General features: G+C 45.5%; 1 protein-coding gene across 1 annotated transcript; it reads right to left on the bottom strand.

The window, feature by feature from the left end:
- Positions 1-27,864, bottom strand: CKMT2 (creatine kinase, mitochondrial 2). The gene is made up of 10 exons (XM_029219102.1): positions 27,831-27,864; positions 12,392-12,563; positions 10,689-10,887; positions 9,154-9,249; positions 8,477-8,698; positions 6,743-6,828; positions 5,669-5,792; positions 4,482-4,616; positions 2,935-3,060; positions 1-201 (listed from the first exon to the last, which is right to left on the bottom strand). Exons 2-10 carry the CDS (start codon positions 12,541-12,543, stop codon positions 82-84), a joined length of 1,260 nt encoding a protein of 419 aa, XP_029074935.1. The 5' UTR covers positions 12,544-12,563; positions 27,831-27,864; the 3' UTR covers positions 1-81.

Raw genomic sequence — 27,864 nt, 5'->3', positions numbered from 1 at the left:
TACAAAAACTCTCAGAGTAGAAATTTCTTTATGTCTGTCATACCAGCAGACAGATTATTTATAAATTAGGGGAGGGGAAGTTCACTTCTTGGTAAACTGAGGTAGAGGAGGTGGCACCTTAATATCTTGGCCTTTCTCCAACTTCTTTTCACAATCCACCAGGTAATTGACTCCATCGATGACTATCTGAACAAGCTCCACCTTTGACAGTGAAAAAGATGAAAGATTAATTTGCATAGAAGACACATGCAAGGCTTTGATCCGTAGGAACAATACTGGGACAAATGAAAACTTGCCCTGTTACATGGACTTTAACAATTTCTTCTCTTTATTTCCCTAACGTTTTATGGTAGTAGAGGTGTCTGATGTTTATCGCCAGGGACGGGGAGCGGAGATGTTACGGGGTTTCTCTCAATCTTTCTGCAGTTAAGATGGAGTTACTACTTTGTGTGTAAGGACTTTTTAAAAATATGAAAACCATTAGTTTGCATCTCAGACACTTCTTCCCCCATCAATCTCTGTTATAACAGTTTGTCTAAAAGTAAAACTACACAGTGCCACCCTTGTGATGTTCTCTGACCCTGATCTGAATTCTGACCTTCCACTAAGCTATCTGAGTACTAAACATGCTATAGTTGAGATATTATCATTTACACAATGAACGGCTTTCTGAAAATTGTTTAAACCCAAATGTTTGGCAATTAAATAATGCTTGTATTGTACCAGGCAAGTGTGCTACTTAAAGGAAACTGTGAATTATACTAAGATATACTTTTTAAAATTCCTGCTTTAAAAAAATATATGTTAGAACTTTTGTTTACAAATATTGGTTTTTCTTAAACTAGAGGACATCTACCTATGAATTTTTCCCTGGGAATCACCTCCCAAATAAATTATTTGCACTGCTCCTAAAGGGACCCAAACTAAGACAGGAAGGAATTATTAGTTAATTCTAGACAGCACTAAAATACATGATAAAACTCAAGAATGCACAGCAATAATGGAAGAGATGGTTAAGTGTTACAGCTGAACATACCTTAGGCATGACAGTGTCTAGTACACTCCCCACTTCTTTTCATGCATAAGGAAACTGAAGCCCTATGAAAGGGTTGGGCCAGAAAGCTAGTCATTACTAATAAAAGAAACACTGATTTTCTACTTAGCCAACTGACCTATCTCAGTGTTGATGAGGGTGTGGTGATGGGTCTCTCATTCACTGCCTGTGGAACTCTCTTGGTATAAATCTTCTGGTAGGAAACTTGGTTATAAGTAAGGGACCCTCATCCTTAACCCAGGAATCCCTTTCCTAGAAATATATCCTAACTAACTAATCAGAGTTGTGATTAGAGTTATGTATAGAGATGGTCATACAGTTATGTACAGAGATAGTCAAACAAAATCTCAAATAATCAGGGAGATATTAAGTAGATGATGGACCACCTTTACTATGCTGTCATTAAACAATATGTTTTGAAGAATTATAAAGATTCTTTTATAAGAATTTTATTTATAAAATATTTATATTTCTTTTATTTAAATATTTATATTCTATTTATAAAATATTTATATATATCTTATTTATAAAATAAGAATTTTATATTCTTTGAAGAATTATAAAATTATAGGAAAATGCTCATGTTATAATACACTGGGAAAAGCTGTGTTATATCAAATATGTTGTAATACTAAATTCTGTAAAAAACGTTTTTTGAATAATTGTAAGAATGGAAGGCAATTTAGAATAATGTTCACAATGGTTATCTCAGGGTTGTTAGGTTGAACAAGTGGTTTTTTTTTTTTTTTTAACACTTTTGGGAATTTTTCTAGCTCCTACAGATGATCACTTATTGACTTACAGTTTTCTAAAAATGATGAGTACTTTGCTTTCCAGTATTAAAAATCTAGTTAATATTAGAAACCAACAGGGCTAGGACCCAGATTTTCTTTATTCACTACACCATATTCAGCAAATTTCAGAAGGTGTAATATTTATATCTGCTTCTTCCTCAAGTATCAATACTTTACCAGAGCTGGTAGCACGCAAGCTGATTTAATTGTTTTGAGTGTTTTCTCCTTTCCTTTCCTTAGTTTACTGGTAGGAGTACCAACTGGCAATGAAATATGCAAGAGATGGCAGGGAAGAAGAAAGAGCACCAATAATCCACAGATTTAATAACCAGCCACTGAGTTATTAAGAGTTTTATAAGCGGCTTTTAAATTAATGATGGGCACAATACGTTCAATGGGACCACATCCAGATAAGCTGGGATGACTTACTGAGGTCAGGGTTTGCTTAGGATTCTGCTTCCATGTTCATTAAATGCGCTCCTTGTGCTTTTTCTCATGCATCACTCCAGGTCTACCTATGGTTTATGAATCCCATTTATCCTGTGTATTCACAGAATCCTAAGGATTATTTGATGAGCACAATCTCACACATACCTCATGCATACCTTATTTGCCATCTTCAGCCCTAAACATAAAATTTTACAAACTATCAAGTATCTAAAAACGTCAACGTGAAGATGATAGTATGTGACCTTCACCAAAGGAAATTCGGAATCAAGAGAAAATCCACTATTTCATCCCCCTCAGAGAGAGCACAGTGTTCTCTGACTCAGTGATGAGAGACTGTTGTCCTTTCGCATAACAGGACTCCCGCTGCTCAGGATTGCTGGAACAGGTCTGGGGGCAGGCGGGTGACAACCGTCCCACTGTGAATTCCTTCACTTGCTTATACATTCCCAGCTTACATCGTGCTTACCTTTATGCGTGGAGGACAAGTACTACAGAATGAAATGCTAACATGACTCAGGACTCAATGGGCAAAGAGGAGGTCTCGAATTTTGTGAATAAGGAAAGGCTGTTGAGTTTGCTTCTTTTCCTCCAGGCTGATTTTGGTAGTTCACGTTCGGAAAGTTAGAGAGATGTTACCTCTGATCGGCCAATTCGATCTATGTTGGAAATGTCATACACATCCGCCACTGCTTCCGTGTCCACACCACCTGTGCCACGCTTCTGGAGTCTCAGGTTCTCCAGTATCTTAGAAAATCGCGGATCCTGGGACAAAGGATAATACTTAGTGTCCTAAGAATCAAACTTGATTTGTCATCCTTGGCGCACTTAGAAAAGACATATAATGAGAAGTAATAACAGTTAATATTTATTAAGCATATATTTACTATGTACCAGGGCCCTGTGCTGGAACTTACAACAATCCCATGAAGAAGGTATTGCTTTTACCTCCATTTCACAGATGAGAAAAATAAGGCTCAGAGGAATTAACTTGCCTAAAAGTACACACAGGTAGAAGGTAGCAGAGCTGTCATTAACTTCTATACTGCTATATTGGCATCTGGATGCCAGCTTTGGTGAGTTTATTATTCATCTATATAACACTTGTTACTGCTATAATTAAAATCATGACATTAAATCATAGTAAATAATTTTCTTATTGTAAAACAACTACACTCCGATAAAAATTAAAAAACATAATTTTCTTAGCATTGGAATTTTGAATAACAAATATTACCATACTTTTTTTGGGCCGAAAGCACATTTTCTAAAATTGTTTTAAAGTATTTGATTCACTTGGTGTGCTGTGGCAGAACTCTTAGTTGCCCACCAGAATCCTTTTTCCTTTCTTCCACAGGAGAGCTGAGGAAGTAACCACTGGCTAGGTTCTTGCTAATGGAACAAGCAGAAGTGAAGGATGCCACTGCCAGGCCTAGACCTTAAATCTTTACATGGACACTCCCACACGCTCTCTCGCCTTCCCACAGGCTAGAGCGTGAGGCCTGACTGTGACCACGCTAAGGGGACAACGCTCTAAGGCAGTGACCCTCCAAGTGCAGTTCCCTGACCGGCAGCATCAGCATCGCCGGGAAACCTGTGAGAAATCCAAGTGCTGCAGGTGTTGTCACAAGCCTCCAGGTGATTTTGCTGCAGGCCTGAGTCTGAGAACCTCTGTATTGGGAGAGAGAGAGCAGAGTGGAGCAGCCAGCCTAACTATCCTGACTTGTTATATGAAGGAGAATTTAAAGTTCTTGTTCTTGGGACTTCCCTGGTGGTCCAGTGGTTAAGACTTTGCCTTCCAACGCAGGGGGTGTGGGTTTTATCCCTGGTCGGAGAGCTAGGATCCCACATGCCTCGGGGCCCAAAACCCAAAAATCATAAAACAGAAGCAATATTGTAACAAATTCAATAAAGCCTTTAAAAATGGTCCACATAAAAAAAAATCTTAAAAAAAAGAATAAAGTTCTTGTTCTTGAAGCCACTTCCATTTTTTACAGCCTGTTAAAACTCTTATCCTACGGACACAAGTGTTTTTGAGACAAACAACCTTTTCTTGTCATTTTCTTTCATTAGTGCAGAAACTAAGGGTTAAGGAATTGGGCTATGACGTTTTTCCCTCCACAAAGCAGTCCCAGGTGAGCTGATCCTGGTGGAACCCAACAGGGCCACTGGCTGCATGACATTACCTTGCTGAGCTTTGGGATTCTAACGTGGACACCAGCCCGTAATCCTGTGCCGAGGTTCGAAGGGCAGGTCAGAATGTATCCCAGGCGCTCGTTCCACATGAACTCCCAGCCTCGTTCTTGGATTAGGCGTTCTACCTAAGACAGGGAACAAATGACGAAGTTCTCAGATATCCATTCACTCAGCACATCCCAAACACCAGGGAAAGACGTGTGTACTGCATGTTTGCCGTGAATAAAACTTAGGTCAATTTATAGTACTACTTCTATAGTAGTAGGAAAAAGGAAAAAGGAAAGCTATCTGCAGTTTTTTTAAAATTTATTTTTATTGAATGAAAGATTCTTTAAATTCTATAGTTCTTTACAATTTTCAAAAGTTTCACTCACATGATTTCATATAATCCCGTAATAACCCTTTTTCCCCCACCACTATACTGCCCCTCCCCACTTCCGTCTTCCCAGTGGTAACCACTAGTTCTCTATAGCTGTGGGGCTGCTTCTTTTTTGTTTGATTCACTAGTTTGTTGTATTTTTTTAGATTCCATATATAAGTGAGATCATACAGTATTTTTGTCTTTCTCTGTCAGATATTTCTCTTAGCATAATGCCCTCCAAGTCCATCCATGTTGCTGCAAATGGCAAAATTTCGTTCTTTCATTCTGCAGTACTTCTTTAATAGAAAATTAAACTTCTTCTATCACGATATTAAAATGGTCCAATTAAATTAGATGAACCATGTAAAGCACTGAACACAGTACCTAGCACATACTAAACACTCAATAAATGTCAGTTGTTATGCTTTTCCACATGAGCATAGTAGGAGAATATAGGAATTCTCATCAAGTATGGCTGTGGTCAGGTCACATATGAACATAGGTGCATCCTATACTGTCTCTATGCTTAGAACAGCCAAAATCTCTGTTAAAGAAATCAGAAAATAACTAATGATCCACAGGCTTCTCTAAACCATCCTGCATTGGGAAGGGAAGCATAGGAACTTGCTAATAACAACAAAAAAAAGTCATCTATTTTTTGAAGCACTGCCCTGGAAGTCCCACCCCAAAAGAGTGCCATGATCCCTAGGAAAGATTAGCCCCATCTTGGAAGTCACCATAATATCTTTTTTCAAGAATGAAAAACAAAGAGATTTTATTTTAGTGACTATTCAGAATTCTCTGATGACATCTTACCTCTTTTAGTCCACGACAGAATCGCTCAAATACTCTTTTCATATTGCCTCCTTTCTCCATAGAGATTACCCTGGTGTGGTCTTCCTCATTAATCCAGATGAGAAATGTCTTGTCATTATTATGCCTAATGAAGAGAGAAATACAGTGTTGAGTGTTAATTACATTTGTTTCAACACATGAAAATTCCCATTACCTCTGTAGCTTGATTGCTTCATTTCACCTTCCTCATTTCCTTAGATGGTCCTAATCTCTTAACTGTGCCTGAACAAGTACTGCAAAATAATGTTACCTTGACAGAATGAAGAGTAAGACCAACTCCAACCCTCAAAGATGTCATGTTTTCACCCAACAAGAACATAATCTCCCTCATTCCTCAGACTAGGATGACAATAATTCAGCCATGATAACATTTCGCTTTGACGCCAACAAGAGTGTTTTGCTTCCTAATAGATTCAACCAAAATCTTGTGGCACTTAAAAAAAGATTTTACCTGCAGCTCAACACGTTTGGGGTGCTGAAGATTTCACATATGTTTGCTGTATAGATCCCGCCTATCCACCCCCACTGAGCAGCTGCTCCCAAACACTTTGATCTGGGCTCCTTCGGATAGTGTCATAATAACTTACCAAGGTTTAGGAATCAAAGTGGCCTGAGGACTCTTGGCCAAGACAAAATATGTGTACACTCAATAGCCACTCTTCCTTGTAGAGTTTTGCTTAAATCCTCAATATTTACTTTTCATTTTCTGCTCTTTTGTTTTAATGTCATGAAACAGATTCTCTGGGAGGTCAAATAATATGAAGCTAAGTTTTTCTTAAAAAGAAAGTCTTTTTTCTCATGCACAATTCATGCAAAACAGCTAACATTCCCGCACATTTGGAAACATCATTATACTTATATGTTACACACACACACAGACACCCACCCCCAATTTCTAAGTACTCTATCTTCTCCATTTAGCTCAAGCTGGGCATGCTGTCAAGCGCAGGTCACAGCAACTTCAGGTTAGGACAAGCAGCGATCTGAAGGAGAACGTCTGCACACAATGCAAATGTGAAAATGCTATGTCCGTACCAGATTCCCCTGGCATCTGGCCAGTCACGGGCCATCCCAGCACAAGTTAGTAAAGGGGATACTGGCTTATCAAATAGAAAGTGGTCCTGCAGGCCCAAAGGGACAAAGCAAAAAGAAGAAATTGATGAGATCAGACACAATGGCAAACGTCAGGTGATCAACTTTCAACTCACTAATAATGGCTGCGGTCTCTCAGGCAGTGCTTCTCAGCATTGGCTGCCCACTATAATAACTGAGAGCTTAAAATATTCTAATGCCCAGTTCCCATCTCTCAGAATTCTGACTTGTTATTGGGTGCAGCCTGGACATCAGTTATTTTCAGGTGATTCCAGTGTACAGCTAAGGTTGAAAACCTCTGGCTTAGCCCAGATGGAGATCCTTAATCACTATGGAGTGTGTGTACCCCCCCAGCGCCAACCCCATGCAATGGCAGAGTGGGCAGTGAGTGAGGGGTGCTATCCTGAAAAGTGTTCTATACAGCTGCATTCTCCATGTTACAAGCATTGTTGGTTTATTATTATCATTCCTTCCATTAAAAAATATTAGAGATGTAAAATAATGATCTGTAAATAAAAACAGTCACCATTCATGTAACGTTCACTATGTGCCAGGCTCTATGCTATGTACTTTTATTTCCTTTAATCCTCACAGCAACACTCTGAGGTAAATGTAATCATTCTGTTTGGTAGGAAAAGGAAACAGATTGAGAGAGAGGAAACCTATCACAGCTAGAAAGTGGCAGAGCCTAGATGCAAACCTAGACCTGTAAGACTCCCAAGTATGCCTCTAACTACAATATGCTACTGTGCAGACCAAAATCAGATCAAAATACTGTGTGTACACAGTAGGAATATGAATATGGACATCACATATTACACTGAAGTCAGAAATAGAGAGGACACGGGAAGATCTACAATCTCTAAGCGGAAGGGGTCGGAGACCTGAGCCAGGCCAGGCTTACGGACTATCATTGCCCAGGAAACAGCACGCCCTTTAACCTGGCAACCAGAAGTGGCTACTTGAGGCAGAGGAGGGCTTGTTCTGTACCAGAACAAGAGGAGGGGGCCAGGAGACTGAGGCCTCTAGACCACACAGTTGCCCACCTGGTTTGGAAATGGGGCATATTTTGTGGCATCACATCTTCTGAAATGACAGAAATTTGTTTCTGCTTTTCCTTGGAGTTTAAAGTTACCTTTGAAAATGCCATTCTGTTTCAACTTTGCTACAGGGAAAAAAGGAAGGGACTTGAGTTTTGTCTACCCTCGTGTTAGAGGGAAGCCATGGAGACCCTGTGGAGGCATCAGGAACCCCAGAGGCCAGCTCCAATGTGAGTCAGGGCAGGCCTTCCACCTGGATAATTCCCTTTCCAGAAGCTCCTAGCTTCCCGGACTTTGAGTGTGGTAATGGAGACCATCCTCCAGGCACAGACGGGATTTTCCACACCCAATTGTTCCTATTTATCAACAAGCCCGGGGATCCTCCACTCACTCCCACACACCAATGGCAACCCACCATCCCATTGTTTCCTCGGCAGACTTTAGCCATAGACCATCTCAACTTTTGACCTAAGCTTTTAAGGCCTGCTTTTCCTTCCTTAGACTGACCAGCCTGAAGCCCCAGCAAGCTCCCAACCAGAGCAGGGGCCTGAGCTCCACGGGAGACCGCCCCGCGCGGGTCAGGGCTCTCTCGGCACAGCCCCGCCCCGGGCAGCCCACGTGGTTCGGGGTCACTCACATCGATGAGCCGCTGCTGGTCCTGCTCCGTCATCTCGGACAGCTGGTAGTAGCGGCCGGCCAGGTCCCCCTTGAGGCCCTTCAGGGCCATGACGGTCACGTTCTCCACCTCCCTCCGCTCGGCCCGGGTGCAGGCGGGCGGCAGGCTCAGCCCGCGGATGCTGCGGCCCGTGCGCACCCGAGATGACAGCACGTAGCGCTCGTCCAACTGCCCATGTGTGATCTGCGGAGCAGAGCGCGGGGTTACCGCAGCGCCACGGCCACGGTGGCCTCCAACCCGCTGACCAGGGGACCCCCGGGCACTGAGCGCGTGTGCATGCTGGACACATCGGGCAACTCTGGGGGCAGGGAGGGGTCTTGGAGGGAAGTCAAGGGAGGAGCTACTTTACACAGCGCTGTCTGCAGTCCTTTACCCTGGCTACGTTTGGGGTGAAAAAAGGAATTGTTCTGGCAAAGGCTAAAGTCTTCAGTGACCACCAGTACGCTGGTGGTAGGAGGTAAGAAAAACAGACTTTGGGACCTTCCTGACTGTCTCAGTGGCCCTCTAGGGAGCATGGTGTGGGAGGTCCATCACAGAGCTTTCAGGGGCATCTGACGCAGGGGCCCTTCTCTCCAGTTCTCACCTTGGACTCTGGAGTGCTGGCTTCATGGGAAGGTACAGAGGTGGCTGGAGCCTACCTTGGATTCGTCCAGATCCGTGGGGTGCTTCATCACCCTGGGGTCATAGCCATTGTGCCTCAGCTTGATGACAGGGTCAAAAAGGTCGGCAAACACCTGCAGGAGGGACGACGCTCCTGTTTCCTCTTGAATTGGTTCATCTATCAATACTTGAATTGGTTCATCATTTGTTCCTATTTATCTTAAGGACCAAAGTTGATGATGCCCTCCTTCTCTGAAATTCTCAGTGCAACCATGCAGGAAATAGGTGTGAGACCGGATTGATGGTTAATAATAACAATAATAATTATAGTAGTAGTACTTGTAGGTCGCATATACCAGAGGAAATCTCTTTGAGGCACCTTGCCCCTTGGGAGAGGGCAGGGCTACAGAACTCTGTCATAGTAACCTCCTCCCTAGCGATTCTGCCAAGTTCACTGCCATCAGATGGATCAAGAAAATCCTGTGTTTAAGAATTTGAGGGTTTTCTCCAGAAGCTCTTGCTTTTGTGGGCTAAAAGAAGCTGCCAGCTCAGAAGCTAAGCAGTTTTGTGGTCAAAAGGGATGGTCGGGTTCTAGAGTTTAAGCAATATAATAAATTTGTGGAAAACCAGCTGCATAGAAAGAAAAGTGCACAGCAGCAATTAAGGCAAAGCAGGGACCTGTTACCCTGTGAGGACCTTCCCCAGCACAAACTATCTCAAGTGAAATCTTTTTAAAAAACCAAAAACTGCAGGAACATCCTTTAGGTAAAATAAGGTTCAGAGAAGTCAAACAGATCACCGTGCCACCTTTAGGAGCTGTGGGGAGTGGGTCCTGGGAGCCAGCTCTAGTCTGGGACTCTGGGAGCCCAGAGGTGGGCACTGCTGTCCCTGAGTGAGCTGCTAGTCTAGTCTATTCAAGGTGGTCCTCTCCCTCCTCTTGATGGCTGCCTTCCCAGGGAATCACCTTCAGCTCCCTGCAACAGAAGGTGCAAAGGGGGCACACCTGAGGGAGATGGGCTGGAGGTTTTTTACTGTAATTTAGAAGCTGCTCTGGCGGCTGAGCTCTGGATCAGCAAACCATCCTGTGCTTCTGACCCAGGATGGGGATGCAGAGATCACGGGATTTCTCCAAGAGGCTCAGTGAACTCAGTAAGACTACAGGGGGCTGTGTGATCAGTAATTCCCAAACTAAACACACACGGAACCATCCTCCAGCCTCAATGAAGTTCAGCCACAAACACATCTCCTAATGCCTTATCGGTGAATACACAAACAATAAAAACATTAAAAGATTTTATTTTTTCTGTACTAATTCATCCCCTTGACAAGTTCTGAGAGCTGGTTCATGCAACTCATTCCTCGGTGGGGAGGGATACTACAGCAGCAGCAGAGGAAACCCTGTCCCTGGGAAGCTGTAGACCTCACTGTTCCAGAGAGCACTACAGCTGTTCTGTTGAAGCTGGCTTCCCTTTATGGGCGCCCTTCCCGAGAAAACAGCAAGTTGGTCCCACAGAGAGAACCCAAAGCACGCCTCACACACACACACTACAGAACCGGCAGCCAAGAGTTTTACCTCATAGGACTCCTCGTCACCAGCCACCATGCCCACGGTCTTTATGAAGGGGTGGCCGGGGTTATCCACTCCAGTCTGGATACACTGGTCCAGGGTGTAGCCATTGGGCGTCACCTTGTTGAGGAGCTTGGCGTAGATGGCCGGCGTGAGGCACTCGGCCATGCAGTTGTTGTGTTTGCGCAGATCAGGGTAGTTTGCGCTGCATGAGGAGGAGAGGGGCATTCAGTGAGCAGCCCCTGGGGCAAGGGGCCTATGCAAGAGCTTTGTTTCTGGCCAGCCATCCTTCCACCAGGCTCTCTTCAGCCAGTGGGCAGAGGAAAACTGGCTCGGTCATGAGTTAAGTAAGCCAGATTTTAAAGACTAGTTCCCTGAACTGCCAGAGGGATGGACCTGGCCCTGCCTAAGGAGTCCATTATGCTGGCTGCAGGAGCCCACAGACTGTGGCTTACGTTTACGTAAAGAGGAAATAGGGTGAAACGATTAGAAAAGAAATTGAAATCGTATGTAGACTTTTTTTTTTTTACACCCAGAAGTTTGGGTAAATTACAACAGCTACATTTTGGTCCCTTAGGTCTGTGATAGAGGCTAACAACCCTGTGGGTAGAGCTACACAGAAATTCATTGATTTATCTGTCCTCTGTCTATGATGCAAACTCTGACTATATGCTTTGTTGAGAACAGTGCCTGCCTATAGAAACAGGCACTCAGTAAATATTTGTTGAAATAATACATAGAAAGAAATCAAATGGGGGGGTGCCATCTTACCCTGGGATATGTACTGATTGAAGAATAGAGGATTCAAGACCACCACAGGCTCAAACACAGGTAATCTCACATAAGGAATTCCTGAGGTATATGGTAGGTGCCAGTAATTCCCTCAGAGTTCCTAATTCTCATGAAAGCCAGTAAATGTTTCTGAGAAACACCTCAGGTCTTCCTTGTCTCTTTCATGCACAGCTGCCTATATGGAATCCCTTAAAGTCAGCATCCACTCCAGCTCTATCCAGTGTGGGACGTCTCAGCCATGACAAGGTCCCCAGGGTGGAGAAAACAGTCCATCTTCATGCCACTTCTCTGCTTCCCTTCTGCAAGGTCCTTTAAAGCTAATACTTAGGGACTTCCCTGGTGGTCCAATGGTTAAGACTCTGCGCTTCCACTGCAGGGGGCATGGGTTTGAGCCCTGGTAGGGGAACTAGGATCCCACATGCTGCACAGTGTGGCCGGAAAACAAATAAAATAAAAAGCAAAGAAGCTGATACTTAAAATCAGTGCTGTCGCATCACGTTTTCCAGAAGGCAGTACAGCATGAGTGAGGCATGAGTCTGGAATCAAGGTCCCTGGGTTCACATTTGGCTGCACCAGCTGTGTGAACTTGGGCACGACTTAATTTTCCTAAGCCTCCGTTTCATCACAAAGGGACGCTAAGAGGAATAAAATACTCTGCGTAAAGTGCTCAACACGCCTACACATATTCAACAAAGGTTAGCTCCGACTGTTATTACTATTCCACTAGAGCTCAAGCTCTGGGCAGGAATGATGACACTACACATCCCTGGATTTGCCACAGGTCACTGTGCTTAATGAGTCAATTTGATTTAGTCACCCTCAGAGGCAAAAAGAGGGGCCTCTGCCGACAGTTTCAGCAGAGGAAAGCATATTTCTGGCTGGCATTTTGGTGTCGTTTTAAAGCCAGGAGGACTTACCTTGGAGGGAATAGCCTGTGTTGCTCCCGGGCCTCAGCACACACGTTCTGCCGTTTCAGCAGGTACCCAGTAGTCAGGGCACTGGTGCCCAAGGTAGCAAATAACAGAGAGGCATTGCGGCCAGTTAGCAACTTCGAGAAGGTACTGGCCATCCTTCCTCTTGGATGAGTGTCTGGAAAGCAGAGAAGCTAAAGATTATTTTTTACTTAAAAAAAATTTTTGGCCACATCGTACAGCTTGCAGGATCTTAGTTCCCCGACCAGGGATTGAACCCGGGCCCCCGCAGTGAAAGTGCCTATTCTTAACCTCTGAACCACCAGGGAACTCCAGAGAAGCTGAGAATTAGCCTCACAGGATGGCCCTGAACCACGGTACAGAGAACAACAGGCAAGAGAAAAACTGCAGGCGACTTAGCCTGTTTCGTTGTTTTGTTTTTCTTTCTTCCTTTCTCCCCAGTACCCTTCATACTGCTTAGGAAAACCTGGGTAGTTTTTTTTTTATTATTATTATTATTTTTAAAATTTATTTTGGCTGTGCTGGGTCTTCGTTTCTGTGCGAGGGCTTTCTCTAGTTGTGGCAAGTGGGGGCCGCTCTTCATCACGGTGCGTGGGCCTCTCACTATCGCAGCCTCTCTTGTTGTGGAGCGAGCACAGGCTCCAGACGCAAGGCTCAGCAGTTGTGGCTCACGGGCTTAGTTGCTCCGCGGCATGTGGGATCCTCCCAGACTAGGGCTCGAACCCGTGTCCCCTGCACTAGCAGGCAGACTCTCAACCACTGTGCCACCAGGGGAGCCCCTACCTGGGTAGTTTTTAGACACTGAGAATGTCAAACTGCTTGCAGTCCTTGCCATTTTCTCCACTAATATGATATAGCGGGAAAAACCCAGAGGATTTCTACATCTGGCTGCTTGACAGCCCAGGTGCTCTTTTGGACTCTGCCGCTACACAACTAGACCCTGAATAGAATGCATTGCTGGGCTTGTAAGGCATAGAGGAAGTTGTTTCCAAACGAGCTTCATTTTGCCCAACACACAGCAAGCCAAAATGCTGAAACACTAAGGTCTGCAGCAAAGAGAGGGTTTATTCACAAGGCAGCCAAGGGAGAAGATGGGAGAACAAATCTCACAACCACTTCCCTGAAAGCAATGGGCTTGGGGTATTTATGGGATAACAAAGAAGCAGGGTGGTCTGGGAGTGTGGGGAAAGATGATTGGGAAAAGGTTTGGTAATTGTTGTTTTGCACAGGTGTAATAAAGCTACACACCTCTGCAGGTTCTGAGGGTAGAGTTTTCAGCCCTCCTATGTCAAAAGGTCACTGACACCCATGTATGCCCAATTGGACGGTTGCTGGTCCTATCTAGTTATAACCAGCTCCGCTTAAACTAGACAGAGCTGAGTCCACGTTCCTGGAAAATAACTCAGGCAAACATCTTATTGTTTAGGCTAGGAGCTGCTTGGTGGAGATGCTAGTCTTAAGACAACCTTGATTGGTGAAGGCAGGTGGAATGGATTTGACTAATCATTACTGGCAGTTGCAAAGTCTCTAAGGACCATTCTCCTACTTTGCTCACCCCAAATGAGTTGGTGTTGGAGCTCAGGTTTGGGTTATCTTGAGAGTGGATGTCCATTTGAATACTAAGGTCTGGATACCAGCAGGGAGGTGGGGAATTGAGTCTAAGACTACCCAGTTGAGCTAGGACCCTTGAAAGGGGCTAAAGTGGTCCAGGGTCAGGAGACCTCCAGCAGAAATGCACTCAAATCTGCTCTTGAGGAAGGTATAATCAGTTTAGGCCCTGCTTCCCTACAGAGTAAGATCAAGCAATAGGCTCTTGGTCAAAGATCACCAAGCACACAAGGAGGCACCATGAATGGGAGTCAGCAGAAGAAATGGCCACAGATTCAGACCTCCAATGACTGAAGATACTGGAATTGTCAGACAAGAATATAGATTAGCTCTATGCGGAATGTTTAAAGAAATAAGTGATGGAATCACAATGACGAGCAAGCAACAAGAGACTATTAAGAATAATAAACCTGATTTGAAAGAGAACTGGAATGAACCATGGATATAATACAGCTGAAGACAGAATAAATGAATTGGAAGATATATCTTAAGAAATTATCCAGAATGTTGCACAGGTAAATAAGAAAATGGAAAATATGAGATAAAAGAGGTATAAAGGATAGGATGACAAGATCAAATACACATCTAATGGAAGCCTCAGAAGGCAGAATAGAGAAAACAGAGAAGCCATATTTCAAGGGAAATGGCTGATAATTTTCCACAGCTGATGAAAGACAAAAATCCATGATTCAAGAGGCATGACATAAGTCAAGCAAAATTAAAATAATCCACACATACATAAATAACAGTCAACTGCAGAATATCAGTAACAAAGATATCAAAAGCAGTCAGCAAGAAAAGACAGTTCATCTATAAAGAAAAAACATCAGCTGGTTTTTCAACAATGAATAATGGAAGCCAGAGATATGGTGTCCTTACGGGGCTAAGGCAATAATTATCAACCAGACTTGGGGACACAGTCAAACTATCTTTCAAAACTCAGAACATGTATAAATCAAGATAACTATTTATGGGACTTCCCTGGTGGTGCAGTGGTTAATAATCCACCTGCCAATGCAGGGGACATGGGTTCGATCCCACATGCTGTGGAGCAACTAAGCCCATGCACCACAACTACTGAGCCTGTGCTCTAGAGCCTGCGAGTCACAACTACTGAAGCCGGTGCACCTAGAGCCCATGCTCCGCAACAAGAGAAGCCACTGCAATGAGAAGCTCGTGCACCGCAACAAAGAGTAGCCCCCATTCGCCGCAACTAGAGAAAGCCCGCGTGCAGCAGCAAAGACCCAATGCAACCAAAAATAAATAAATAAATATATTTTAAAAAGATAAATATTTATATAATATCACCAGGGATGAAAATCAGATACCCTGCTGTGTCTGCTACTGCCCAGAAATCAGAATGGACAATTAATCCACACTATCACCCACTGGGGAGCTATTTATCGTGGGTTGTTGAGTGGAGAACAATAGAGCAGGTAACTCTTAGTACTCTCTCATTATATTGGTCTCTGTGATGCCCACATAAAGGAAGGGTGGAATTTTTTCCCCTTGTATTTAGAAGATTACCAAGGCTCTGCTACAAGATTCTCCAAGCACAGGTGGGTTGGATGACTGCAATGAGCCTGTTGAGAGTATGGTTGTGGTATGAAAACCTGGGCTATCCAGCAGACGATAAACTCCTCTAATAAGGTGAGGTCGACATGGCCTTACGCACAATTCTAAGAGTAGCCTTCTGAGGTCCACTTTCTTCCTTGATTGCATTTTGGGAACTGGGATGGGTTCATCAACTTTGTGCTTCCAGGATCCCCACCTGGAAGTCTTTACTTAACATTTTTTGAGCTAGGGAGAAATTCGAACATCTCAACTAAAAGCATCAAAGTCCTTGAAAAAAAATTAGGAAGTTATTTTTCTACGTTAGTCCAGGAAATCAGATTATCAGACAGCCTTTCCTCGGTGTCATTTCTAAAAACAATTCCCTCAATCGTAAAGACAACAGGAATTACTTTAGTAATCAGCAGGCAAGATAAATGGGCCATTTCTCAAAGTCGTTCTAGGGATGTGTAATGGCCCAACATTCATCTCATCACATGCACTTCTTTGCTCCCTACTAGACTTTGGGCTGTGGTCCATCTCCTTCCAAGAGTAGGTTAGTGTTCCTCAACGAACAGCACCCAGGCTTCCTGGCTCTCGTACACAGCAGGTGACACTAACTTACATCTTTCAGACCTGTCTTATTTGCTTCCAGACCCTCCAATCTGCTTTTCAAGCAGAGAGGCAATACTGTCTTCTATGAGTTTTACCACAGAACTCACCAAAGTAAAGGAAGTGTTGCCTGGATTCTTTCCATACTATATATGGGTCAAAATTTAAGCCAGCCCTAAGTTAATTAGAAGTGTGTTGGTTTCTGAGTTTGGCTCAAATAGCTTGACTTTTATTTTTCTTTCTTTAATTGGCTGTAGCACTGACAGGCGTTCACATCAGCATGTTTGAGAAGATAAATCCAAAGAGGTAGAGTCAGGAGGAAGAGGAGGGGGTGTGTCTATGTGCAGCCCACTGACCACTGGTGGTCTTTAAAGGTCTTCCTCTTTGTAAGGGTGATCTGTGGGTAGGTGTCTGACTCAGAATATTAATGTTTGAAATGTCATCATATCCATATTTTAGTTTCATGGAAATAATATTAACATCCAAGAGTTCTAACATCATGCTGGTGTCTGGGCAGTGATGCATGATTCATGGTAATAATCCCGTGGAGGCTTTGGTGGCAGCAAGACGAACAATCCTAGAGCTGAAATTCAGAGTACCCCTGCTTTGATTCCTTGTAGAGAATTGACACAGACTCAAAGCTTTGGTGAAGAATTCCTGTTCCTTTGACTCTATGTTTTTCTCTCTCCAAGATACAATGAGACATAGAATTTCTCTACTGAGGTCCCAATCGATAAACTTGGGTATGAGACTGAAACAAGGGTCTCATTGAACAGGGTAGTAACTTGGCAACGGCTGAGCCATGCTCCCCAAAGACCCAAAGCCAGGCTTGCAATGAAATCACTTTTCCTCATGACTAAACTAACTCTCTCTTGCATGTTAAAAGTTAGTCTTTGAAAAGCTGCACAGGCAGGACATTGTTTTGTCTTACAGATTCCTCTGTTACCCAGGAGGCCCCAATCTTACATAAGCACCATCTACAGCTAAAATTCCTGCTCAGGAGAGACTTGATCTGTTATTTGCACAGATGGTAACATGTGGCATAAACAAGTGGAGTTGGAAAGAGGTATGTAAGAGGTAATCTGTGTCCACCGAAGGGGTCAGTATTTGGCTTTGCCTAGTTTCCACACGTGGTAGTTCTATAAATCAGTATATTGTGTGAAACCACTGGAACAAAACTTTGGAGCATAAGAGATCTGAAGCTCCCTTACAAGCTTTTTAAATTTTTTCATTCCCTCCATGCCCCTAGTATTAGCATAACACACTGAACTGTTTTGTCAAGAGATCACTGGAGAGAGGAGATGAGGGGCTGGAACAGCTGTGGTGTTTCTCCAGGGACAAAAGCTTCAGCATCCAGACAGTCTCACTGTGGGCGCCACGTCAAGGCTTTGGCGTTTGCTCTTCTCTTTGCCAGATCTATGTGGGAGAGCAGGTGTCAACTGAGTGGGCGATGTGAGGCCAGAAAACGGGGCCAATCAGAGAGCTGAGCAGATGGGGGAGCAGAGGGCTGGGGGGAGAGGAACATGGGCAACAGAGAAGTTGAGAAGCCAGCTTCCCTCAGCCTTGTGAGACCAGCAGCCAGTGTTCCCTGGGACAGGAATCCTGATCTATTTGGGGGAAAAGAGGCAAATGTCAACTAAAGAAGCTCATATTCAGAATTTTGTGAAGGCTCACACAAGCACATGTGCACATACATTCAGGGACTGTCATGGGGGCCCAGAACACCTAGGACCCAGTGGGCTGGCCCGACATTCGGATTGACAGCTCTAGAGCCTATACAATCTCAATTTGAAAATATACATATATATATATTCTAATATAGATATTACTTTTTAAGGTATCAGTTTTCTGTCCGTACTTTTGTGCTAATGCAATAAACCACACTAATTGGTTCTAGTAAAATTATTGTTACTGTTTTAGTAAAAGTATTGCTTCTTACTGCCCCTCAACTAGGACTCTGCGTCCATTTTTCCCTGTCTGACTGGACCACAGCCTGGTGCCTTGTCCCCACAAAATCTCCCTGTGCCCTTCTAGCCTCAGGTGGTGGCTTTCTCTCTGAGTTCCCAAAGCATTCATGGGCTGCTCACTCACTTGCACTTGAGCTGCATAGTTTTTTTGACATTTGTTGGTGAACTCAATTGTCCTGTATCTCCTGTCATGTTAGGGAACTCCCCGCTATGTTCGGATTATCTTCCCAGCTGATGGGTAAAATCTTCAAGGACAGGAGCTCATCTGCCACAGATCCTTGCACATAGTAGCTGCTCAGTAAACACTTCCTCCCAGGCTTTACATAATTATTTGTGAGCAGTGCTCTGCCTGATTTCCAGAAGGAGGATATCATACCAGCTTCCTATGTATCTCCTTTTAAATGCATGTAGGTCTAAGGGAATGGGTCCTTTTCCCTGGGCTATTCTCCAGGGCACCTTACTAACCTGGCTCCATTACTCCCAAGTACTTCTCACTTTTAATCTGCTATGAAGCCCCAGGCCTGGTATCCAAGCCAATATAGAATCAATTTTGTGAGCTAGCTTCCTGGATCAAAACTTGAGAAAAAAATCTACTTACATAACACTAAACACGTCCCTTTCAGCTACTGATTTTGAAATCCTATCATAAAAGCAACTGAGTGAGGCTGGTATGCAGGTTTTCAGCATTTCCCTGCTCAGGCTCCTGGTCTCTGTGAGCTGCCCCTGAGCCAGGGTAGCCCAGCACAGGCTCCTGACCTCTCAGCCATGACAGGCTGGCTGCCCCGCTGGGAGCCCACTGAGCCCATCCTCGGCGGTTTCCAGGGGTGATCCAGCGGATGCTACCCCACAGATAACAGACGAAGCATCACTGCATGCCCTTCCTTCCTCCAGGGATCCTTCTCAGACTGAGCAGTAGGTGGGGAAGGAGGGGTCAGATGAAGAGAAAGTGCTAGGTGTTGGGGAAATTTAAGTCTCCCGACACCCAGAAATTTCTCTCCAAAAGACAGAGGAGAGAAAGAAAACAGCTTTATTATTGACTAAGCACGAAACCAGACTGTGATGCACATCAGCTAAAGAGACTGGAAAGACAGAACAAAATCTCACCCTCTTAAAGAGCCGTGCAGATAGGACCCACCTACGCCTGTTCTTCAGGTAACTCAAGTAAGAGGACATGACAGCACCATTTGTCACACAGAATTCACTCTAAATTCACCTGATCATTGGGGTGGCCATTTGTGTTAGTTAACTGCCTTTATCCAAAGGGAAAATGAGCTGTTCCCATCTCTCTGACAGCAGGTCTTTACCACCGAGCCTGGGAGATTGGGGTGCTATCTTCCTGGTGTTTACATTTCAAAGAGATGGCTCCCAGGCCTTGGAGAAAGACAGTCCTGGGTTGTTAAGCTGGCTGGAAGCTTACTTAGCTTTGAAAAACATTTAAATATATCTCAAAGGGGCAGAGACAGAATTTACAAGTTTTCTAAAGGAAATGCTCTAAGAAAAGGGAAGGGAGCATTCATTTTGTTATCTCCCTCTCCCACACACTGGGGAGGACGGTGTCGGGAGCTCAGCAGGGCTCAGGTCAAGGATGGACATCACTCAGAGCTGACCTGGCACTTGGCACATGTAAGAGAAAAGACCCAAAGACCACAGGACTGGGTCATAGTTTTTCTTGGTTCTCAAGCCCACTGGCCTGCATGTGGTAAGTTCTCAGAAAATGCTGGATGAGTGAGTGAACGAACAGCCATAGAGACACTGGGGTGGGAAAGGACTTTAGAGGTCATTTAGCTCAGCCCGAATGCAGGAATCCTTTCCTTTCAGCCCTCCTTAAATAGCAACAGTGCTGGGGATCTCACCACTTCCTAGAGCAACCCATTTCACTGTAGAATAAGTGGAATTATTAAAAATCCTTTTCATATCTTAATAAGGGGGGAAAATTAGTACTTTCAAGTGCCAAGTACTTTCTCTACAACAACCCCAAGAAGCAGATATCTTGCCCCATGTCAAAGATGAGGGACCTCAAAAACAGAAAGGTTAACTGACAGCCAAAGGTCACACAGCTAAAGAGAAATCACATGTATTGAGTTTCAGTAGTAGTTTCTTATTTAAATGAAGATCCTGTTTTTATTTATCCGGTTTAATAACAAACAACATTACAGTATGTTTGGATGGAGTTGCCAGACATTTCTAGCTACCTCTGGTTCTTTATGCTCTCTCAGGGATACTGGATCGTTTCTCTCAATCAGGGTTTCCAGAGAGGGCTCGAGAGAGAGGATAACTGCGGGGCCAAACAGCCAACCAGCACACAGGCCTCGTTCTGGGCAGCTCTGAGGGGCAGAGGAACCAGAGGGTGTGCCCTTGGGGCTTCCTCCACCTTCCAGGAACACCAGTGACCACAGACTTCCAGAGGTCATCAGGCAGTGTGGGTCACGGTCACCGTGAATGACACTGATGTGCTCTGGGGGAGAGGGGTCACAGTGGGCAATGATGGAGGGAGAGGCAAGACAGGATGATAAGATGGTGAGGATAGGTATCTTTTTACTTATTTGTCTGATAAATATTTAAGTGCCTACTATGTGGCAGCTTTTACAGAGCTCACAGTCTGAGGGGAAAATTCTCGTGTAGCATTTACTTTATGCTGGGCACATGGTTCTGTTAGCTTTATGGTTATTACCTCATTAAATCCTCACAACAGACCCATGAGGTTGATACTCTTATTAGCCCCATTTTACAGATGAGCAAATGGAGGTAAAGAAAGGTAAAATAACTTGTCCAAAAGCACACGGTTTGTGAGTGGCAATACTGGGATTCAAGACCAGTGGTCTCTTTTCCTAGTCCATGCTCTTAACCAGCACCCGACCTGGGCAACTACCAGGCAAAGGGTAAGTGTTCTTCGAGGGGAACCAGAGCCCCATGGGAGTCCCTGGGAGGGCCTGGAGTTGGCCCAGCTCACTCAGCTATACTGTTTGAGGGAGCTTGCCTGGTCTTAATCAGACTGAGGTATTACTTGCTTCCACCTGCCCCGGGACTAGTACCCGGACACAAACTGCAAAAGATCAGAGCAGAAACAATGACTAGACACCGCACACCCATATGCATAAACAGATGACTATAGAGGCCTGGTGCATCGCCTCTCTATGGCCGGCTGCCTTCCAGCCATCCTCCAGGTGGGAGAATGGCCATTGCCCTCAGTCCACACCACACTTAATCTACTTTGGAATGCTGCAGAAAGGAAGAGAGGAAGAAAGGCTAACTGTACCCCCTGTTTTATGCCTAGGTCCAGTATCTTCTGGATGAGGACAAAGCGTCCTGGACCACTGTCACTCATCCAGATTTGGCTCTGAGGAGATTCTATAGCAGATAATTCCCCTGAAATTTGAGTTGAATTACACTGGGACTGAATCTGCCTAGGATGTGTAGTGGCTGCCTGTCCCCAAAGGTCCAGAGAAAACCCATGATGTGGGGACAACGTTGGCTGATTCTAGATTCCAGAACACCTGCAGCTACTAGGGGCAAATCCGAACGGGGCCTGGCACTTATGAAGGACTGAACATCTGCACACATCTGTTACTATCATTGTGCACTCCTTTTGAGAGGTCACCTCTACAGGCTGCCCACAGCGTGTTTGAGAACATTCTCCCTTCACCTCAGCAGCAGGGAACTCGGCTTCGTTCAAGGGCAGGGGGGCTGAGGGCTCCCTCGCTCCTTCTGACAGATGGAGGGTTACCTACTGAACACATTGAGAGCATCCCCCAGAGACTCAGGAAGCCCGCACCTCCTGGGTGTGGGGCAATTGCAGAGCCTGCCTGGATCCACAGCAGGCTTCTTCCTTGGGATGCTTCTGCCTGAGACCCTTTGTCTTGCACCTTAATCAGGCCACTTCCTGGGCCAGGCCATTTCCTAGTGCCTCTCTGGGTCTGCTCAGCCAAGACAGGGCCTTTTCCCTCAGCCCCCCTCTCTCCTGAGGACGCAGGTGCCCCCTAGTCCAGAGTGGGGTACTCAGCCAAGCAGGGGTGCCTGGTCCTGCAGGGATGTGTATCCCTGATAGGCCAGCCCTGGTTCTCTTCTCCAGCCCACAGCCCTGCTGTGCCTGCAGCTTGCTCCCAGGCACCCTCCCTTCCTTCAGCCCTGATGTCTTCTAAGAGCCTTTCTGCAGGACAAGTTACACCTAGCTGCTCCAAGTCAGGAATTCTGCTCTTGGGGAGACAGGTAAATAAAGGCCCAAGCTAGAGGGCAAGGTGGGGTCTTCTTTTGGTCCTAAAAGGCTCCTGCTGAGTAGTGCTGGGAGAGTTAGGGGCAGGAGGTGAGGGGGGAGCAGCTCTGCGTGGCCCTCTCCTCTCTCCCTGGCTGTGATCAGAATCACCTGGACTGCTCTGTGAGCTACTGCAACCATTTTGGAAAGTGAACCAGGAAACATCAATTAACATAAAAATGTGCATACCCACTGGCCCAGCATCACACTTTGGAAATCTGTTCTGCAGAAATAGAGCTGCCAGGGCTTTCCTGGTGGGGAAGTGGTTAAGAATCTGCCTGCCAATGCAGGGGACACAGGTTCGAGCCCTGGTCTGGGAAGATCCCACATGCCACGGAGCAACTAAGCCCGTGCGCCACAACTACTGAGCCTGTGAGCCACAACTACTGAAGCCCGCGCCCTCAGAGCCTGTGCTCTGCAACAAGAGAAACCACCACAATGAGAAGCCCGTGCACTGCAACGAAGAGTAGCTCCTACTCGCCTCGAATGGTGAAAGCCAGCACGCAGCAATGAAGACCCAATGCAGCCAAAAATAAAATAAATAAATTTAATTTTTTTAAAAAAAGGCTAAATTTCTAAAAAAAAAAAATAAAAAAGAAATAGAGCTGCCAGTATACAAGGAGAGAGGCACAAGGATATTTAGTGAAGCACTATGTGTAGTGGCAAAAAAACCCTAGAAGAAACCTGTCTATCAGAGGGAGAAGGGTTGTATTAAATGTGACACATTCAGACAATGGAATATTCGACAGCTATTAAAGAATCAGTTAAAACTGCCTCCACTTTATCTGGATGCATGTCTTGCCATAGTCTTAGGTTAAAAGGGAAAAAAACTTGCAGAGTAATGAATATGAGTGGTTCCAATTTTGTAACAATGATATATGTATATATGTATTTGCATATATTTGTAAGAACATCAAGAAAAGTACTAAAGGTGATTCTTCAAACTGCAAAAAGCATTACTTCAGAGCAACAGACTTGGAGTAGGCAGATTATTAATTTTCTCTTAATAGAATTCTGTATTGCATCACTTGTAAAAATCAACATGGGTTGCCTTTATGATCAAAAATAAATAAATTAAAAGCTAAAAAAATCAACTGTGAAGTGTGCTAAAAATCCAGATTTCCAGGCTCCATCTTTTGAATGAGTGGCAAGAATGGGACCGTCACAGGTATGTTGTATAAACTGCACAGGCAATTCCCAAGCCCTGCTAGGTCTGGGAAGCCCATGAATTGCCTACCTGAGCCTCAGCAACTCCCTCTCTATAATGGGTTTGATGAGACCTCTCCCTGAGCTGTTGTGAGGACTAAGTGACAGGCCACAGTACGCACTGAATAAATGTGAGTCCCTTCCCCCTAGTGACCCTAAGCCTATGGGACAGCTATCACTCTCTCCCCACAGCCACCCCTGGTCATCCCAGACTAGTCTGCCCCTTCTCTGAATGTTGATTTTAGTTTACATTTTTAGCATTTAAAGTGTTTCATCTAATTGTTCTATTTTGTAATCTGAGGACAAGACTTGATTCCAGAAGGAGCCCATCATATACTTTCCGATCCACTGCTCATCCTCTGAAAACCAGCATCAGGGTTCGCAAAATGGATTTACTCAGTTGGGCTCCCAAGTTCTTCCAGACTCTGACCTTTTACCCGGCCTTTCCTTCCACCTGGAATGTCCTTTCCATCCCTACATGCCCAGTCAAACCTTACTGTCTTTTTTTCTTTTTAACTATCATTTACTAAACTCCTAGCATGAGCCATGCATCCTGCAAGAGGTCCTTACAAACACTGTTTTCAGTCTTTGAAACAATCCTTCCAAGTAGGCATTATTTTGTAGATGGGGAAAACAGAGAGAGGTTAAGGGACCTGCCCCAGGTCTTGGGGTCAGCACCTTGATAAAGCTGGCATTTGAACCTAGGCTTGTCTTTGGCCCTGGATGCAGGCTCCTTGCAGACCACAGCACCTCACAGGTAGCCCTGCACAGACCAGCAATTGGAGAGAAACCACCTTTGTGGTTTAGGACCTGGGAGTGACACAGATCCCTCCACTCAGGCTCCCAAGACCGCAGACATGCACTTACCACAGCAGCTTCTAGACACAGGATCATCACCTCGGGGCATGTGACTCCCCCAGAGTCCCAGATGTTATAAGCCTGCTCTCTTTCCTGTCCTCAGGCTTCTGCTGAAGTGCCCAGATCCCAGGTGCTCCTTCACCCTCTCCACTCTGACGCCAGGTGAACAAAGCGCCTGCCAGCCGTGCAGGGGCTGCTGCGCCAGCCTGCCTTTCTCTTGAGGAGACGGGGCATGGACTTTTCTTCTCTCTCCTCCCCTCCTCTCTCCTCTCTCCTCCAGAAGTAGGGCTTGCAGGGGTGAGGAGGGAGGTAGTCTCTAGCCCTCACCCCATAGAAGCTGTCTGCCTCAGCTTCCCTAACTTGGAATACCTCATGACTCTTGATTTGAAAAGCACTGTTTACAGCAATAGGGCTAAAATCTGGCAGAGCTGCTGGGCTCCAAGCCAGGGAGATTTCAATACGGGGTGCAAGATCACAGCCAAAAGCAATAGTGTTGTGGTATTCCTACACTTGCCCTCTCCACTAAAAAACAAGAACCACCACATTAAGCCCCTTTGTCACTGTGCCCAAGAGCTCTATATCTCTGTCTCAGGCAGGCATACTGGGAGTCTGGGTCCTGGTTTAAGGGTTTTGTCTGGTTCTGTGACATCCTAAGATGTGGAGGCCTTAGGTTCTGTCATGGCCTCAATTCTGAGCCTCCTGGTCGTCCTGAGTATCCTGGATGGAGATGCCATAGGTACCCTTCTGCTGACTCAGAGTTATTTTTGGTCCAGCTGTAAATGGCGTCCATGTGTTTGAGCTCCTTGGAGGGCAAAGGAAGACCGGGGGAGGACCACGTGTCAGCTTTCCCTCCAGAGAGCGTCACCCCAAAACAGAAGATGTCCTTGGGGTTGGACCAGCTCCACAGAACACTCTGAACAAATTCTTATGCTGCCATTCATGGCCAGCAGAGAATGGCTTTCCTTCCCAGTTCTAAGGGAGCAAAGAGTTCAAGTTACTTCACCACCACCGGCTATACTGGTACCCTAAGAGGCACCCTTGGGCATTTCTGTTCCATTCAACAAGTAGAAAGTCATAAGCAGAGGGCTTTATGGTCCTTCCCTGTAAAACAGAGGTCTTTCCTAGGCCTCCTGGTGATGAAGACATACAACCATCACCGGGTTTGCCTCTCAAGGATAAGTTGTTTTCAAGAAAGTAGGAAGCTAGGAACCATCTAGTCCTTTGAAATGCTGTTAAGGAGTGGGACCCTCCTTCCCTGCCCAAGGAAAGGAGCCCTTGTGGCTTCCCAGGCAGGAATGGGTGTGACCTCCAGCAGTCACCTTCAGACAGGCTCCCTGTGGGATTCCTGGCTCAGGGGCAGGAACTCCCAGAATGCTGACGCAGGGTCCCACGTGATTCCCTCTGGGAAGACAAATGGCTCCTTCTCTAAGCTGTGGCAGAGATGGAGACCCAGTGCCTCTAGCCAGGGGAAAAGTGTGTCTCAGAAGCAATCCTCCTCTTGCCTCTGAACACCCAGGACTCTCCATTCCTTATCTCACCCTCACCCCACATTTCCTGTACTTGCCTCATCCACCCCTTTAGGAAAACTGACCTGGTCTCTGGCCCACTGTCTAAGGCTAAGATTTGGTCATGATGCTGGCAGAGCTAATTACTGATTGGCCCAGTAGCTAGACCTGATTTAAACTGGTTAATGTTATTGCTAGAGATTGATTTTTGAAATCACTTACCCATTAATAATGAGCCAAGGAACTGTTTTCCCCCCACTGGAGGTAAAAATGCTATAGAATTGACCTACATGTGTTCCATCTCTGGCAAAGGACTATTCTTTGCTTGCTTGCTTGGCTTACTGTCAGCCCTGTTCCTGTCCCTTGAGTGGGTGACATGGGTGCATGTGACGCTCGTGCCCTTTGCTGGAACAGTGCCTTAACCCACAGAAGGGTTAGCTCTAAAGGCTGGGGTTTTGGAAAAGGTGCCTACAAAAGCAGAAGAGGAAGTGGAGTGCTCACACAGCCTAATAACGCCCAGATATCCTGTAAGAGCCTGCTTGGGAGGCTCAAGAAGCCCCTTTGCCAAGTTCTGGTGGTGGTCATGTTCTTCTCCATGAGCACAGAGAGAACAGACCAAGGACACTAGCTCAGAAACAGAGGAAGCATGATTGCTGCAGATAGGAAAAGTGGCACTTCTGGAAACAGCCCACCAGGTGAACTAGCGTAGCCTCGTCATGAGGCCATTAACTGCCACCTCTGGTGATTTCACCTGATCCTGTGTGGGTCAGAGACAGGGCAATGCTCAAGGGAAGGTCTAAAGGGCAGCGCGGAGGAGGGCCGAAGGGTTTTGCCTTGTTCTGGTGAATGTCACTCTCCACACCCAGCAGAGTATTCGAAGGCAGAGATGTCACCCACTCAAGGGACAGGAACAGGGCTGACAGTAACCCAAGCAAGCAAGCAAAGAACAGTCCTTTGCCAGAGATGGAACACATGTAGGTCAATTCTACAGCATCTTTACCTCCAGTGGGGGGAAAACAGTTCCTTGGCTCATTATTAATGGGTTAGTGATTTCAAAAATCAATCTCAAAATGCTAATAAAAGGAAAAAAAAATCAATCTCTAGGGGCTTCCCTGGTGGCGCAGTGGTTGAGAGTCCGCCTGCCGATGCAGGGGAAGTGGGTTCGTGCCCCAGTCCGGGAAGATCCCGCATGCCGCGGAGCGGCTAGGCCCGTGAGCCATGGCCGCTGAGCCTGCGCGTCCGGAGCCTGTGCTCCGCAACGGGAGAGGCCACAACAGTGAGAGGGCTGCGTACCGCAAAAAAAAAAAATCAATCTCTAGCAATAACATTAACCAATTTAAATCAGGTCTAGCTACTGGCCCAATCAGTAATTAGCTCCTTTCCAGGGCTCCAGGATGTTCATTTTTAAGTTAGCTTACCCCAAGTCACTGATTTGCACCTCTTTTGATGCTGCTGAGGGAAACCATTCTCAAAACTAATGAACTAGTTTCTACAAATTACAAGGGAAAGGAAGTTGAAGGCTAAAGTTCCCAATTCGGTGGCATTTAGATTTTTTTTTTTTTTTTCCATCAAGAAAAAGTCCTGATTCACTATGAAAAACAGGCACCGCAAGCAGGGTGCTGACACGGTTCCAGCACCTCGAGCGCAGCTGTTCCACAGAATGGCCACCTGCGCCTGGGTGCAGGATGGCTCAGCCAAGGACAGACGCTCTGCCGGCTTCTTTAGAGAGTTACCATGAAGTCTTCACACAGGAGCAGTGCCCAGGTTCCGGCCTACAGCCCTGGGTCCACTGCTCACAAGGCCCCACCCTGGCTCTAGCAGTAACCCCACTTTGGAGGAATAAAGCCGAGTTTCACAGCCTCACTGACCTTGGAGCCGGGAGTCTCCCACGTCCTGCCTCTC

This window comes from Monodon monoceros, unplaced genomic scaffold (genome assembly GCF_005190385.1).
Source record: "Monodon monoceros isolate NGI ecotype Baffin Bay Population unplaced genomic scaffold, NGI_Narwhal_1 Super_Scaffold_12, whole genome shotgun sequence".
NCBI lineage: Eukaryota > Metazoa > Chordata > Mammalia > Artiodactyla > Monodontidae > Monodon > Monodon monoceros.
The sequence above is the reverse complement of the archived record's forward strand: the minus strand, read 5'-3'. Positions and strand labels throughout refer to the sequence as shown.